Here is a 16,814-nt window from a genome sequence, read left to right on the forward strand (position 1 = left end):
ACAGCTTAAACTTCTGATTAGTGAACTACTGCTTTAACATTCAGAACAGTCTAATGCTCTTGTGGTTGGTGACATATCCCCCCCCACTCAAGCAGTGTACATATTTTATTGAACCTTTATTTAACTAGGCAAGTCAGTTAAGAACAAATTCCTTATTTGTATTTTACAATGATAGCCTACCTCGGCCAAATCCTCCCCTAACACAAACGATGCTGGGCCAATTTTGTGCTGCGCTATGAGACTCCCAAACATGGGCAGTTGTGATACAGCCTGGGATCGATCCAGGGTCTGTGGTGACGGCTCCATCTCCATGAGATGCAGTGCCTTAGACCGCTGCACCACTCGGGAGCCTCAAATGTATTTCAATACTCTCTATTGAAATACATTTAACCAAGTGAGTTACACTGAATTTGACAGAGTCTTTTTGTGAAATAATGCAATAGTATTTATTTAACGATTTAAGTCACTTATTGTAACAATAGCTTCCTATTAGATGAACATATGAAGGTGTTGCGAAGGCCTTTGTTGATGGCCGAGAACATCCTGACAAAGATGGAGGGTTTTTGTTCCTTCTTCTCGGGGTAAGAGGTGGAGGGAAGACTTTCCTCGAGGGTAGCCGTAACAGCTTCGGCACTATGTGGGATGCTAGAGACAACCGAGAAAGTTGGCATGAATTTCTAAGTATAAGCCTACATAAATGAGGATTTTAAATGATTTTGTACTCATGTTGCTAATGTTGTGGGACTGGGAAATATAGTTTGTGATAAAATAATGAATAGCAGTTGGACTTAATGCAATACTCTTCCTGATCTGGAAACCTACCTCTGGTCCTGTGCTTCATCTGTGGACCGGACCTCCTTTTTGTTGAAGCGCTATTTCCAAATAAAGTCTGTCTTAATGGTTGTAATTCTTAAATCGCCATAATTTACACAACAACAATTAACAGGGTGTCACGTTTTGACCTTAGTTCTTTTGTTATGTCTTTGTTTTAGTATGGTCAGGGCATGTGTTGGGTGAGTTGTCTATGGTAGTTTTTCTATGATTTGTCATTTCTGTGCTTGGCCTGGTATGGTTCTCAATCAGAGGCAGCTGTCAATCGTTGTCCCTGATTGATCAAATCAAATCAAAATCAAATCAAATCAAATGTATTTATATAGCCCTTCGTACATCAGCTGATATCTCAAAGTGCTGTACAGAAACCCAGCCTAAAACCCCAAACAGCAAACAATGCAGGTGTAAAAGCACGGTGGCTCCCTAGAAAGGCCAAAACCTAGGAAGAAACCTAGAGAGGAACCAGGCTATGTAGGGTGGCCAGTCCTCTTCTAGCTGTGCCGGGTAGAGATTATAACAGAACATGACCAAGATGTTCAAATGTTCATAAATGACCAGCATGGTCGAATAATAGTAAGGCAGAACAGTTGAAACTGGAGCAGCAGCATGGCCAGGTGGACTGGGGACAGCAAGGTGTCATCATGTCAGGTAGTCCTGGGACATGGTCCTAGGGCCCAGGCCAGTTGAAACTGGAGCAACAGCATGGCCAGGTGGACTGGGGACAGCAAGGAGTCATCATGTCAGGTAGTCCTGGGGCATGGTCCTAGGGCTCAGGTCCTCCGAGAGAGAGAAAGAAAGAGAGAAGGAGAGAATTAGAGAACGCACACTTAGATTCACACAGGACACCGAATAGGACAGGAGAAGTACTCCAGATATAACAAACTGACCCTAGCCCCCCGACACATAAACTACTGCAGCATACATACTGGAGGCTGAGACAGGAGGGGTCAGGAGACACTGTGGCCCCATCCGAGGACACCCCCAGACAGGGCCAAACAGGAAGGATATAACCCCACCCACTTTGCCAAAGCACAGCCCCCACACCACTAGAGGGATATCTTCAACCACCAACTTACCATCCTGAGACAAGGCCGAGTATAGCCCACAAAGATCTCCGCCACGGCACAACCCAAGGGGGGGGCGCCAACCCAGATAGGCCGACCACAACAGTGAATCAATCAACCCACTCAGGTGACGCACCCCCCCCCCCAGGGACGGCATGAGAGAGCCCCAGTAAGCCAGTGACTCAGCCCCTGTAATAGGGTTAGATGCAGAGAATCCCAATGGAAAGAGGGGAACCGGCCAGGCAGAGACAGCAAGGGCGGTTCGTTGCTCCAGAGCCTTTCCGTTCACCTTCCCACTCCTGGGCCAGACTACACTCAATCATATGACCCACTGAAGAGATGAGTCTTCATTAAAGACTTAAAGGTTGAGACCGAGTATGTGTCTCTCACATGGGTAGGCAGACCGTTCCATAAAAATGGAGCTCTATAGGAGAAAGCCCTGCCTCCAGCTGTTTGCTTAGAAATTCTAGGGACAATTAGGAGGCCTGCATCTTGTGACCGTAGCGTACGTGTAGGTATGTACGGCAGGACCAAATCAGAGAGATAGATAGGAGCAAGCCCATGTAATGCTTTGTAGGTTAGCAGTAAAACCTTGAAATCAGCCCTTGCTTTGACAGGAAGCCAGTGTAGAGAGGCTAGCACTGGAGTAATATGATCAAATTTTTTGGTTCTAGTAAGGATTCTAGCAGCCATATTTAGCACTAACTGAAGTTTATTTAGTGCTTTATCCGGGTAGCCGGAAAATAGAGCATTGCAGTAGTCTAACCTAGAAGTGACAAAAGCATGGATTAATTTTTCTGCATCATTTTTTGACAGAAAGTTTCTGATTTTTGCAATGTTACGTAGATGGGAAAAAGCTGTCCTCGAAATGGTCTTGATATGTTCTTCAAAAGAGAGATCAGGGTCCAGAGTTACGCAGAGGTCCTTCACAGTTTTATTTGAGACGACTGTACAACCATTAAGATTAATTGTCAGATTCAACAGAAGATCTCTTTGTTTCTTGGGACCTAGAACAAGCATCTCTGTTTTGTCCGAGTTTAATAGTAGAAAGTTTGCAGCCATCCACTTCCTTATGTCTGAAACACATGCTGGTTATATGATTGATAACCATATTTAGGGAGCCTGTTTTCTATTGTGTTTCGTGGGTGATTATTTTCTGTTTTGTGTTGTGTGTCTGCACCAGCCAGAACTGTTTTTGGTCATTCTCTTTGTTATTTCCGTGTTCATTTAATAAATATGGACACATCCCACACTGCACCTTGGTCCTCTTCTCCTTCATACGACGACAGTTACACAGGGTTACTAATTAAAGACAAGACAAGAAATACCAATAATTGGTTTTCATGTTTTGTTGTAAGATACCCATATAAATACAAAAAACAATAATATCTAAACTAGGACCATTTCTGGTGTACCTTGAGGTTTATTTTGAATTTGGCCATCTTTGGCAAGAATCTGAATCTCCCTTTGGCTTGTTTGACAACCTGAGGTGCACTGAGACTCCAGATTTGCTCCTCAGATCCAGTGGCTATGACAGATGCCTCTATTATGGATGTTGTCATTCACTGTTGGACTAATAGCAACAGACACATTGTCTATCACTTGGTGACAGATTGCCCTTGTGAACAGGTTCATAGTATCACGTCTGATGTCTGTGCCCAGTGGGGAAGCAGCAATTGCTTCACTGACTCCTCAGTGAACAAGTAGATGAGTTTGGAGAAGGGCTTCCTAACTTGTTTATCTCTCCTTTCACAGTTAAAAGGGAAGTTCACCCAAAAACATTTCTGGGCCCTTTATAAAAAATTGGCTGGCTGTTTATCAGTTGACCAGAAAATGTTTAAGTCAATTGTTTGAGTATTTAGATTTCTGTATTTTACTGTGAGGGCAGAGTGGGAACAGAAAATTCTTGTTTACATCTTCACCTTCAACCACGCCCACCTCGGAAGTCCCGACCTAGGTCTCAACTCGTGGCGCGCAATAATCTACTTCCTGGATTTCAATATAAAAAAGCAAAATACATTGGTTAAAATTTGCCTACTGAAATAATATCTGAAAATTGTGCCGAGAAAGTCATTACAAGCACTATTGCGGTCATGGGAGGCCAGATTAGTGTTTTTAGGAGGTATTTATGATGGACTTTGACTTTGCATGGGGTTTCTATGGGGAAGGCAGGGGTATAATCAGTTGATTAACTACATCTAAATACTCAACTAATGAACCTAAAAACTGTCTGGGGTACCGACAAACGGCTAGGCAAGTGTTATAACGGGCCCAGAAGTGTTTTTGGGTGAACTTTCCCTTTAAGCAGAATTGTGTCAGAGATGCACTTCCCGACAACCACCAATGTGATTAGTGGGATGCTATTCTGCTCCCGAATGAGGCTCTCAAGTTGATCCACAAGGTCATGGCACAATGAATGAATCTTCTCCCTTGAGATAAGTTCTTCCATCCATCTTAGATCAGTCTAGAGAAGCGATTTGCTGCAACACTTCAGGATCAAGATTTTCAATGATGATACTCACAACATCATTCATGTTTTCACTCAATGAGGCCATCGACGTAATATCATCCCTTGCATCAATACATGTGTTTCTAATGGTAGGGAAGCAATCGTCCAGCCACTCAGTTGAACTTGGAGTTCCTTGGTGTATAGGAGTGTTTTCACATTACTGAGACCTTGAGGCTTTTGCTGCAGTACCTAAATAAAGAAGATAAAGGCCTTTGAAGCCACTACTCCTCCTTATTGGCCTCACTGAGAGATTCTACACAGATTATTAAAGCAATTATGAAGCAATCTCCTGTGACCTTTGGATGCTCTTGAACATGCACGCTGACTATGTATAAAGACATTTATAGTTAGTAACCTCAAAAGGTGGCCATGGATGTGGTTGAATAAATACTGTTACAATAACCTCACAATGTGGCCATGGACGTGGTACTCATTTTAAGGTTGAATAAATACTGTTACAGTAGTTTGTAAGATGGAGACGTGAATCCGACATAGCAATTATTCATTTGTAGACAAATTGGAATTAAAGCCTAAGACTAAGTCAGTGGCACAGATGGAACTATCCTAGCAGAATATACATCTTCTTCAGATGTTGATATTTGGTTGTGTTAACAACCAAACACAATTCAATTTCCAGTTTGTCTACACATTAATAATTTATATGGTGTATTCACGTCTCCATCTAAACTAAAAATCCAAGTTAAAGAATTGAACAAAATCAAGTCAAATCCATCTTTAAATGCACTTCAAATCAAGTTTGATTTGATTGTCGTTTTCTTTAACTTTGACTTTTCGTTGAGATGGAAACGTTAATCAAACACATTAATTATTCATTTGAAGATTAAATTTGAAATCAACCAAAGCTTCACACCCTAGGCCTATATTGAAACCATAGCTGTTGATGACTTCCTAAATGCTATATAGGCCTAAATAGTATCATTGATAATATATGAATACATTGGTTACATTTCATTTGCTCTATTAAACCTACCTTTTGGAATGACTTTGATAACAACAGTGAATCAATTTAGTCATTAAGTGGAGATCTCTTAATAATCATTCTCATGATAGCACATTGGTAGTAGTCAGAGACAAATATCAAAGCTAAGCTGGGCTTCTTTAAAACACGGGATGGGACACCAAAGGGATAGCTGTATGTACAGTATATTTACTTACCAGTAGGAGGTGCTGCCCAGTTTATTGTTTTTTTTCTGATAGTGGATATAAGGTTGTTTCAAAGGTAAAAACGCAACATATTTGTCTAAAATGAAAATTGATGACATAATCCTGTGGTTGAAATTTCACCCTCAAGACAACAGTTTATGTTGATTACTTTTTGCAAATACGATGTAGATTCGAATTAGATTCCACATCACAATAGGTTGACAAATCACATTGAAACAATGTTGATTCAACAATTTTTTACCCAGTGAGATCTTTGCTTTGAATTCTCAGAAATATCACTTTGTGTAATGTGTGAAAAGGTTAACCTGAATTGGGAATGTATACAGTGAAAATATTATTTGTCAGGCACACAGTTGAGATGTGTTTGGTAAACATACGTAACTGTGTTCGTGGATCAACTCCAGCCTATGTTCAATGTCAATGGCAGTGGGGAGTCTTGACCTGTTGAGTGCACAGAGACTTTCCACTGCCAGGCCTCTTGGGTAGACCTTCTTTATTAAACCTCACCATGCATTCCTGGATGCTTGCAATGGTGGAGAAACACTGATCCAATCAGTGAGGGAGAGGTGCAAGCTTCTCTAGCGGCATCAAGCTCTTGTATGTGTGCAAGGGCCAGGATGAGGATCTCTATCCGTTATGTAGGAAACCGCTTTCATTATCTTCCCGCACATTTTGGCAAGGTGTACTTTGGTCGTGTTTCAATATAAAAAAGAGCATGGTATTTATTTTTGAGAGGCTGTGGTGTTAGTGCTTAGTAGTCAATATGATAAACTTTATGTCCAACTTTCTATTAAATAATCATACATCAAGTGTATCAAATGTACAGATTAACTTATGTCACATGCCCTCTTGAATAACCTTCTACTTTCTGATAAAAACACAAATTAACATTTTCAGTTGTTTTGTAGTGGATCAGGCAGGTTTGTTGTATATACAGTTGAAGTCAGAAGTTTACATACACTTAGGTTGGAGTCAATAAAACGCGTTTTTTACCACTCCACATATTTCAAATTTAATCGTTTACAGACAGATGATTTCACTTATAATTCACTGTATCACAATTCCAGTGGGTCAGAAGTTTACATACACCATGTTGACTGTGCCTCTAAACAGCCTGGAAAATTCCAGAAAATAGGCTAATTTACATAATTTGAGTCAATTGGAGGTGTACCTGTGGATGTATTTCAAGGCCTACCTTCAAACTCAATGCCTCTGCTTGACATCACAGGAAATCAAAAGAAATCAGCCGAGATCTCAGAAACAAATTGTAGACCTCCACAAGTCTGGTTCACCCTTGGGAGCAATTTCCAAACACCTGAAGGTACCACATTCATCTGTACAAACAATAGTACGCAAGTATAAACACCATGGGATCACGCAGCTGTCATGCAGCTCAGGAAGGAGACGCTTCGTCTTCTAGAGAGGAATGTACTTTGTCGCGAAAAGTGAAAATCAATCTCAGGACAACAGCAAAGGACCTTGTGCAGATGCTGGAGGAAACAGGTACAAAAGTATCTATATCCACAGTAAAAGGACATAACCTGAAAGGCCGCTCAAGAAGGAAGCCAGACTACGGTTTGCAACTGCACATGGGGACAAAGATCGTACTTTTTGGAGAAATGGTCTGTCTGATTAAACAAAAATAGAACTGTTTGGCCATAATGCCCATCATTATGTTTGGAGGGAAAAGGGGGAGACTTTCAAGCCGAAGAACACCATCCCAACCGAGAAGCACGGAGGTTGCAGCATCATGTTGTGGGGGTGATTTGCTGCAGGAGGGACTGGTGCACTTCACAAAATAGATGGCATCATGAGGGAGGAAAATTATGTGGATATATTGAAGCAACGTCTCAAGACATCAGTCAGGAAGTTAATGCTTGGGCGCAAATGGGTCTTCCAAATGGACAATGACCCCAAACATACTTCCAAAGTTGTGGCAAAATGGCTTCAGGACAACAAAGTCAATGTATTGGAGTGGCCATCACAAAGCCCTGACCTCAATCCTATAGAAACTATGTGGGCAGAACTGAAAAAGCACGTGCGACCAGCTCTGTCAGGAGGAATGGGCCAACATTCTCCCAATTTATTGTGGGAAGCTTGTGGAAGGCTACCCAAAACATTTGAAACCAAGTTAAGCAATGTAAAGGCAATGCTACCAAATACTAATTGAGTGTATGTAAACTTCTGGCCCACTGGGAATGTGATGAAAGAAATAAAAGCTGAAATAAATTATTATCGCTACTATTATTCTGACATTTCAAATTCTTAAAATAAACTGGTGATAAAATCTGACCTAAAACAAGGAATTTTTACTAGGATTAAATGTCAGGAATTGTGAAAAACTGATATTAAATGTATTTGGCTAAGGTGTATGTAAACGTGTATGTAAACGATTTCAACTGTAGATTGCTCGCTACTGAAAGATTTTCAGCATACAGATTAGGACATTCCTCGTTGATCAGGATTTGGAAGCAGATCCACTCCTCTTCCACTCTGTTTTGGTATTTATCTGGAGACTGAGCTCTGGATGAACAGAATGCCACAGATAGACCTGAAGAACTAAATAAATTAGTTTTTACGAATCCGTACAACAAAGAGCACGCTAACCAAACAGTAGTACGGGGAAAAACAATGTTTTAATATAGAAACATCTTGAACATTCTTCAGTGCCATGGTCGGCAGAGGTCTTCTTGGCACTTGATTTCAGTTTGGCCTTCAAGAAAACGATTTCAAATCCCATGTTATTATGTGTAACATCAAGCCGAAGCAACCAATCATTTTGCCAACATAAACAGATTAATTCAAACCTAGAAAATAACACAAATGACCAGAGGATGAATCTTACCTTCCTCTCTTTCTTCTTCTGAGCAACTGGCTCTTCATCCTTTTCCTCCTTCTCTATCCCTTTCTCCTAATGACTATCTTCCAAGTCCTATACAGTGTTCATCACAATGAAAGTCATTTGCTTTATCATCTGTATATAAATATGGATAACATTGATAAATGCCATAATAATGATAATATTTTGGTGGGTGCTTATATTTGTCCTATTTCACATGCACAAGTGTGTATTAATATGCATGTGTGAATTGGAAATGTGTTTTATGCATATCCCAACTGTCCTTGAGACGCCCTCAGAGTGGGGTCACGGCCAGGGTCTGCTATTTTCAACAGCAACTCTAGAGCAGTTGCTTAAGGGCACATCAACAGACTTTTCACCTTGTCGAATCGGGTATTCGAACCAGAAACCTTTAGTTTTTTTTCTGTGTTTGAGGAAGGGGAAGAGTGGACCTGAAGGTTGCTAGTTTGAATCCAGCCTCGGCTATAAATAACATCTCTAAACAACCGCTAGTCTCCAAAAGTGTTATTTTTCACATTTGTGAATTAAAGATCTCCTGAATTCATGGAATGATTAAGGTAGCATAATCATAACATCTAAAAAAGTTATTCTAATGAGGTTGGTTTATTACTGTACTATACTCGCGTTACTTTGTTTATGAAATTAGTATCTTAAATTAGTTATCTGTTGAGGTTTCTTGTGGACTGCATATTACCTGATCTAACTTTAAATACATCACATCCCACTGAGCACAACATCTATTCCACGTTGGTTCAACGTAATTTGATTGAAACGACATAGAAACAACATTGATTCAACCAATGTGTGCCCAGTGGGATGTTGGACAATTTACTTTGAGAGCCACATATGTCATTAAAAGTGAAGAATTATTGACCTACAATAAAAAGTAATTCAAAGAATTGGTTGAAATATAGAAACAGGTTAATTAATGACAAATCAAATCAAATTGTATTTGTCACATACAAATGGTTAATGTTAATGTTAATGCGAGTGTAGCGAAATGCTTGTGCTTCTAGCTCCGACCATGCAGTAATATTTGACAAGTAATCAAACCTAACAATTTCACAACAACGACCGTATACACACACAAGTGTAAAGAAATTAATAAGAATATGTACATAAAAATATATGAATGAGCGATGGCCAAAAGGCATAGGCAAGATGCAGTAAATGGTATAGAGTACAGTATATACATATGAGATGAGTAATGTAGGGTATGTAAACATTATATAAAATGGCATTGTTTAAAGTGGCTAGTGATACATATATTACATACATTTTTTCATTATTATAGTGACTTGAGATGAGTCAGAATGTTGGCAGCAGCCACTCAATGTTAGTGATGGCTGTTTAACAGTCTGATGGCCTTGAGATAGAAGCTGTTTATCTGTCTCTCGTTCCCCGCTTTGATGCATGTGTACTGACCTCGCCTTCTGGATGATAGCAGGGTGAACAGGCAGTGGCTCAGGTGGTTGTTGTCCTTGATGATCTTTTTGGCCTTCTTGTGACATCGGGTGGTGTAGGTGTCCTGGAGGGCAGGTAGTCTGCCCCCGGTGATGCATTGTGCAGACCTCACTACCCTCTGGAGAGCCTTACGGTTGTGGGCGGAGCAGTTGCCGTACCAGGCAACCGACAGGATACAGCCCGACAGAATGCTCTCGATTGTGCATCTGTAAACGTTTGTGAGTGTTTTTGGTGACAAGCCAAATTTCTTCAGCCTCCTGAGGTTGAAGAGGCGCTGCTGCGACAAAATAATACATAAAAAAACGAAATACTGCATAGTTTCAAACTCAAACTCAACTCAAGTTTCCTAGGAACGCGAAGCGAGGCAGCCATCTCTGTTGGAACTCAGCTGCCTAAAATGTTGTTTTAGAGCTACAGTTCATATAAAGAAATTAGTCATTTAAAATACATTAATTAGGCCCAAATCTATGGATATCACATGACTGGAAATACAGATATGCATCTGTTGGTCAGATCCCCCCCCCCCCCCCCAAGAAAAGTAGGGGCCTGGATCAGAAAACCAGTCACTATCTGGTGTGACCACCATTTGCCTAATGCAGCGCGACACATCTCCTTCGCATAGAGTTGATCAAGCTGGTGATTGTGGCCTGTGGAATGTTGTCTCACTCCTCTTCAATGGCTATGTGAATTTTCTGGATATTGATGGGAAGTGGAAAATGCTGTCGTACAAGTCAATCCAGAGCATCCCAAACATCCTCAATGGGTGACACATCTGGTGAGTATGCAGGCCATGGAAGAATGGGGACACTTTCAGAATCCAGGAATTATGTACAGATCCTTGCGAGATGGGGCTGTGCAATATCATGCTGAAACGTGATGGCGGTGGATGAATGGTACGACAGTGGGCCTCAGGATCTCGTCATGATATCTCTACATTTAAATTGCCATCGACAAAATGCAATTGTGTTCGTTGTCCGTAGCTTATGCCTGCCCATATCATTACCCCACTGCCACCATGGGGCACTCTGTTCACAATGTTGACACCAGCAAACCGCTTACCATACACGCTGTCTGCTATCTGCCCAGTATAGTTGAAACTGGGATTCATCCTGAAGAGCCCACTTCTCCAGTGTGCCAGTGTCTATGGAAGGTGAGCATTTGCCCACTGAAGTCGATTACGATGCCGAACTGCAGTCAGGTCAAGACTCTGGTGAGGACGATTTGCATGCAGATGAGCTTCACTGATACGGTTTCTGACAGTTTGTGTAGAAATTATTTGTTTGTGCAAACCAACAGTTGCATTAGCTGTCCAGTTGGCTGGTATCAGACAATCCCGCAGGTGAAGAAGCCAGATGTGGAGGTCCTGTGCTGGCGTGGTTACAAGAGGTTTGCGGTTGTGAGGCCAGTTGGACGTATTGCCAGATTCTCCAAAACAACATTTGAGGCAGCTTATGGTAGAGAAATGAACATTAAATTCTCTGGCAACAGCTCTGGTGGACAAGCTTCAGGGGAGTCATCTGTAGGTTACCCAGAACCAGGCTGTACAGCTATATGACAGACACTTCAAAACCTTGTTCCTTATGATTTTTTGACTTTCCGTTTTGCCATTTATGAATGTGTTATTCAATGCGTTTCTATGAGCTATAGCAGTAAAGGCCAAATTCAAGATTTCATAAAATATATTTTTTATATATATACTTTTTAGATCTACATGGGTCCTAAAATTCTAAATCAAATGACTAAACTATACACTTTATGACCATATAAAAAACAATTCCATGTGTTAGCTTAGTCTTAGTATTTACTGCGATTGAAGGGCTTAGACCATTAAAAAACAACTTTAAGACATACATATTCAAGATAGCTTTTAATGTTTGATTTTCTTAAAGTCTATATTTTGCATTAGTAGGTAATGTTTTGATGTTTCTACTTCTAGATGTATTGATGCTGTTTTGTTTTCTACATTATGTGCATTGAGCATGGGAAATGGGCTCTACAAATATTGTCATTATTATTCTAAACTTATTTTCAATGGTCCCATAAATCTAAAACCACAAACAATTTGGCTCTACACGAATTACAGCACTACAAGTCATCCATCCATAGAGCAGGGGGACAGGCACAGGCCTCCAGGACCAATGTGTGCTATGTAAAAGTAGCCCAATCATACATTTCAAGTCGAGACAGATTGAGATCACTCTTTACATATTGAAATGTATTTATTTTAAAGCAGATAGACAAATGACTGACACAACCCATAACAAAAGTTCATAATGTAATACCAGATAAACAAATGTAAAAAATAAAAACATTGAATGCAAAATTATTGGTATGTTTACAAAAAGGTGTAAAGTTGATCAATTTACTGTTAATTCAATGGGCTGCAGCACTTGAAGCCTCTGTCTCTCTGTGTTGTTAACAACTCTCCTCTGTCTCCTACCATTTTTCATACAGAAATCTCTGAAGTTTTCTCCCACAAAGAAGAAAAGGAAGGGGTCCAGGCAGCTGTTCCCTGCTGCAAGACAGAGCGTTACCACGGCGGCCTTCCGAATCCCTTGGAGATAGCTGCAAGAATCCACACAACCATTTAGCTGAGCATTCCGCTCTGCTGCCAGGAAGAAGGTTCGTACTACATGATAGGGCAAGAAGCAGATCATGAAGATGCCGAGACCGAGGATAACGAGGGCACAAGACTTCCTCCTGGAGGGCCTCTTCATCCCCTCCACCCCAGCCCTACACTGCCTCAAGCTGAGCAGCACACATGCGTAGCAGACAGAGATGACAGTGAAGGGCAGGGTGAAGCCAACCACCAGGGCAGCACGGTTCAGGACGATGATGGTGCCAAGGCTGCTGCCCAATTCCAGACAGCGGGTCCGCTCTTCCCCCTCGTGGATAGTCCCAGAACTCAGTAGGGGTACGGAGGCCAGGGACACAAAGATCCAGATGAGTAGACACCCTCCCCAACCACAGGATCCCCCCTCCAGATTCATGAACGTATAGGGGCGCGATACGGCCAGGTAACGGAGGACACTCAGGGCCAGCAGGAAGTAGACAGAGCCATACATGTTGATATAGAATACATAAGAGACCAGGCGGCAGGTGATGTCCCCAAACGGCCAATGGGAGTCCAGCAGGTAGTATGCTGCCCTGAGTGGCAATGAGCACACCAGCATGAGGTCAGACAACAGCAGGTTCAACATGTACAGGTTGACTGTGGTGATACTCCTCTTCCTCCTGTACATGCTCAGAAAGACCCAGAGGGAGGCACTGTTGGCTATCAGGCCCAGGAAGAAGAAGAGCAGGTATGCAGCAGGAAACACGGTGCGCTTGAAGCTGTCAATGGGACAATCGCACGTCAGATTCCTCACCTCTGATTCCAGACTCATATTACCTGTGCCTCCAGTGAGACCTGTGAATAAAGGGAGGGAGACACAGGTATGGAAAATGTACTGCAAGTGCTGGAAGGTAAAAAGACAGCAAACAAAAGACTGAAAAGGTGAATACTAACAGTACATTATGTTGAGGCATTTAATTACAGACCTCTCCTCTTCCGATGCTACCTATTTACCGTACATTTTTACAGCCACATGAGGGGAATAAAGACATAATCTGATTATATGCTTTACTATCAGATGTTGTGGTTACTTTATAAAACTAGCCAACAATGACTGATATATTTTTAAACCTGTCTTTTTCTAACAAAAGCCACTTTACAGGAACTATTTTTCACATACAGTGCATTTGTTAAGTTTTCAGAACCCTTCCCCTTTTCCACATTTTGTTACGTTACAGCCTTATTCTAAAATGGATAAAAAAATAAACACAATACTCTAAAATGAATTTAAGAAACAATTACAATGCCCCATAATGACAAACCAAAACTTTTGCAAATGTGTTTGCCAATGTATTACTAATAAAAACAGAAATACCTTATTTACATAAGTATTCAGACCCTTTGCTATGAGCCTCGAAATTGAGCTCAGGTTCATCCTGTTTCCATTGATCATCCTTGAGACGTTTCTACAACTTGATTGGAGTCCACCTTAATTGATTGGACATGATTTGGAAAGGCATATACCTGTCTATATAAAGGTCCCACAGTTGACAGTTCATGTCAGAATAAAAATCAAGACATGAGGTCGAAGGAATTTTCCGTAGAGTTCCGAGACAATATTGTGTCAAGGCACATATCTAGGGAAGGGTACCAAAAAAGATCCCCAAGAACACAATGGCTTCCATCATTCTTAAGTGGAAGAAGATTGGATGCACCACCACTCTTCCTAGAGCTGGCTGCCGGGAGATGACCAATAACTAGATGGTCACTCTGACAGAGCTCCAGAGCTCCTCTGTGGAGATAGGAGAACCTTCCAGAACGACATCCATCTCTGCAGCACTCCACCAATCAAGCCTTTATGGTAGAGTGGCCAGAAAGAAGCCACTCCTCAGTAAAAGGCACATGGCTGCCCGCTTGAAGTTTGCCAAAAGGCACCGAAAGACTCTCAGACCATGAGAAACAAGATTCTCTTGTCTTATGAAACCAAGATTGAACTCTTGGCCTCAATGCCAAGCGTCACGTTCGGAGGTAACCTGGCACCATTCCTATGGTGAAGCATGGAGGTGACAGCATCATGATATGGGGATGTTTTTCAGCGGCAGGGATTGGGAGACTAGTCAGGATAGAGGGAAAGATGAACAAAGCAAAGCAAAGCAAAGCAAAGCAAAGCAAAGCAAAGCAAAGCAAAGCAAAGCAAAGCAAAGCAAAGCAAAGCAAAGCAAAGCAAAGCAAAGCAAAGCAAAGCAAAGCAAAGCAAAGCAAAGCAAAGCAAAGCAAAGAGAGATCCTTGATGAATACTTGCTCCAGAGCGCTCAGGACCTCAGACTGCTGCAAAGGTTCAACTTCCAACAGAAAAACAACCCTAAGCAGACAGCCAAGACAATGCAGGACTTGATTCGGGACAAGTCTCTGAATGTCCTTGAGTGGCCCAGCCAGAGCCCGAACTTGAACCCAATTGAACATCTCTGGAGAAACCTGAAAATAGCTGTGCAGCGACACTCCCCATCCAACCTGACAGAGCTTGAGAGGATCTGCAGTGTAACTTGCTTGTAGTAATATACCAAAGAAGACTCGAGGCCAAAGGTCTTTCGACAAAGTACTGAGTAAAGGGTCTGAATACTTATGTAAATGTGATATTTTTGTTTATTTTGTTTTTTACATTTGCAAAAATGTCAACAAATCTTTTTGCTTTGTCATTATGGGGTATTGTGTTGATTGTTGAGGGGTGGGGGGACAATTCTATCCATTTTAGAATACGGCTGTAACATAACAAAATGTGGAAAAAGTCAAGGGGTCAGAATACTTTCCGAATTGATGTCCAATTATAATATTTTGTAAATTAATGATATTAGACCAGTGGTCTCCAACCCTGTTCCTGGAGAGCTACCCTTCTGTAGGTTTTCGCTCCAACCACAGTTGTAACTAACCTGGTTCAGATGATCAACAAGATAATTATTAGGAACAGGTGTGCTAGATTAGGGTTGGAAGGAAAACCTACAGGACTGTAATACTCCAAGAACAGGGTTGGAGAGCCCTCTATTAGACCTAGCTGATCAGCTGTTGATTTATTTCATGGAATCTGGTTTCTCATATGTGGATTTAGTATTCACTCATTTCAACAGGTCTAATATCAAATATAACAAAAATAAACATGAGAACGTAGACCGTACCTCTTTCTGTGGTCCAATACTGTTGCATACTTGTCATCAGTCCAGTGAACCCTGTTGAATCAGTCTTCTGATGGCTGTGGTAGTAAGTGTCTGAACTATATCTGGAGAAAGCCAAACAGAAATGAGTGCAATCTCTTTCTCTACAATGCCTTCAGGGTTTACTCGGGGTGTGACTTCCTCTGATGTATTGCAATACCACTCTGCTACTCTCCAAGTCCAATTCTACCTAATTTGCCATTGTAAACAGTTCACTGAGGCTATTCAACTGCTATGCAAAGCAACTGTGTGTTCAATTATGTTTTTATGACAAGGCTGCTTTGAGTAAGTTAAGATAACATTTGAAATATGATTGAGACAGTTTATAATGGAATATACAGTTGTCACCGTTTTTGACAAACCTCTGTGCATGCAATTAGATCCACTTAAGTAGTTTCACAATGTCTTATAAAAAGCAATGTTATAGTGAGTTTTACAGTTTTTACTGTAACATGCAATGTTCGTGTTTTCATTCCATGACAGGCTCTGACCTGTTTTCTTCTGTTTGATTCAACCTTTCTGGAGCATCAGAGATAAAGATCAGTTTAGCATCCGCTCTACACCAAAGTAAAAACAAAACTACTGAGCATAAACACTTCTTTTGATGAACAATCTCTCCAATCCTAGTAACCCACAGTTTCCTTGACCTGAATGTGTCATTTTCGCTGAGCGAGGATGTATTGAACAGGACGTATTATTGAAATGATTCAGTACCTCACTAACAGTGACATATCATCCAAATGTTACTAATGAAATATGTTTGAATTAAGTACCAAGAAGTACCAATCATTATTACCATCTTATTTGAGGTCAACTACCTGGTAATTTAACTGTACCCATAAAATAAAGTGTAATGACCAAAGCAAAAAAAAACAACCATAAATCCTATAACGTTTTAGACAATGGTAAAAACAAAGGTTTTATCATAGCTTTAGAGAAAGACAGAAATATACAATTAATCACATAGGAACATCTTTTCCAAATAATTTTTAGGCAGAAAAATACCAAAACATATGTATTTAACATAACATATGTTTAACAATACCTTTGCTATAGAACATGCATTCATTTTCAATGTAAAATAAAGTAAATCCTTAACGGAAATGTTGTTTGTCACCCATCTGTCACCCCTTTGGGGGGA

General features: G+C 40.9%; 1 protein-coding gene across 1 annotated transcript; it reads right to left on the reverse strand.

The window, feature by feature from the left end:
* Positions 1 to 12,119: 12,119 nt before the first annotated feature.
* On the reverse strand, positions 12,120 to 16,520 carry LOC123999205 (cysteinyl leukotriene receptor 2-like). Its single transcript, XM_046304741.1, has 2 exons — positions 15,638 to 16,520; positions 12,120 to 13,322 (listed from the first exon to the last, which is right to left on the reverse strand). The coding sequence occupies exons 1-2, from the start codon at positions 15,672 to 15,674 to the stop codon at positions 12,271 to 12,273; spliced, it is 1,089 nt and encodes a 362-aa protein (XP_046160697.1). The 5' UTR covers positions 15,675 to 16,520; the 3' UTR covers positions 12,120 to 12,270.
* Between the last annotated feature and the right edge of the window lie 294 nt (positions 16,521 to 16,814).

The sequence above is a fragment of the Oncorhynchus gorbuscha genome, linkage group LG16 (genome assembly GCF_021184085.1).
Source record: "Oncorhynchus gorbuscha isolate QuinsamMale2020 ecotype Even-year linkage group LG16, OgorEven_v1.0, whole genome shotgun sequence".
Lineage (NCBI taxonomy): Eukaryota > Metazoa > Chordata > Actinopteri > Salmoniformes > Salmonidae > Oncorhynchus > Oncorhynchus gorbuscha.

Excerpts from the sequence above, each read along its gene's own strand:
- LOC123999205 (XM_046304741.1), bottom strand. The coding sequence starts at position 15,674 with ATGACAAGTATGCAACAGTATTGGACCACAGAAAGAG. Across the intron at positions 13,323-15,637 it reads GTATTGGACCACAGAAAGAG|GTCTCACTGGAGGCACAGGT; the intron begins GTACGGTCTACG and ends CTTTATTCACAG.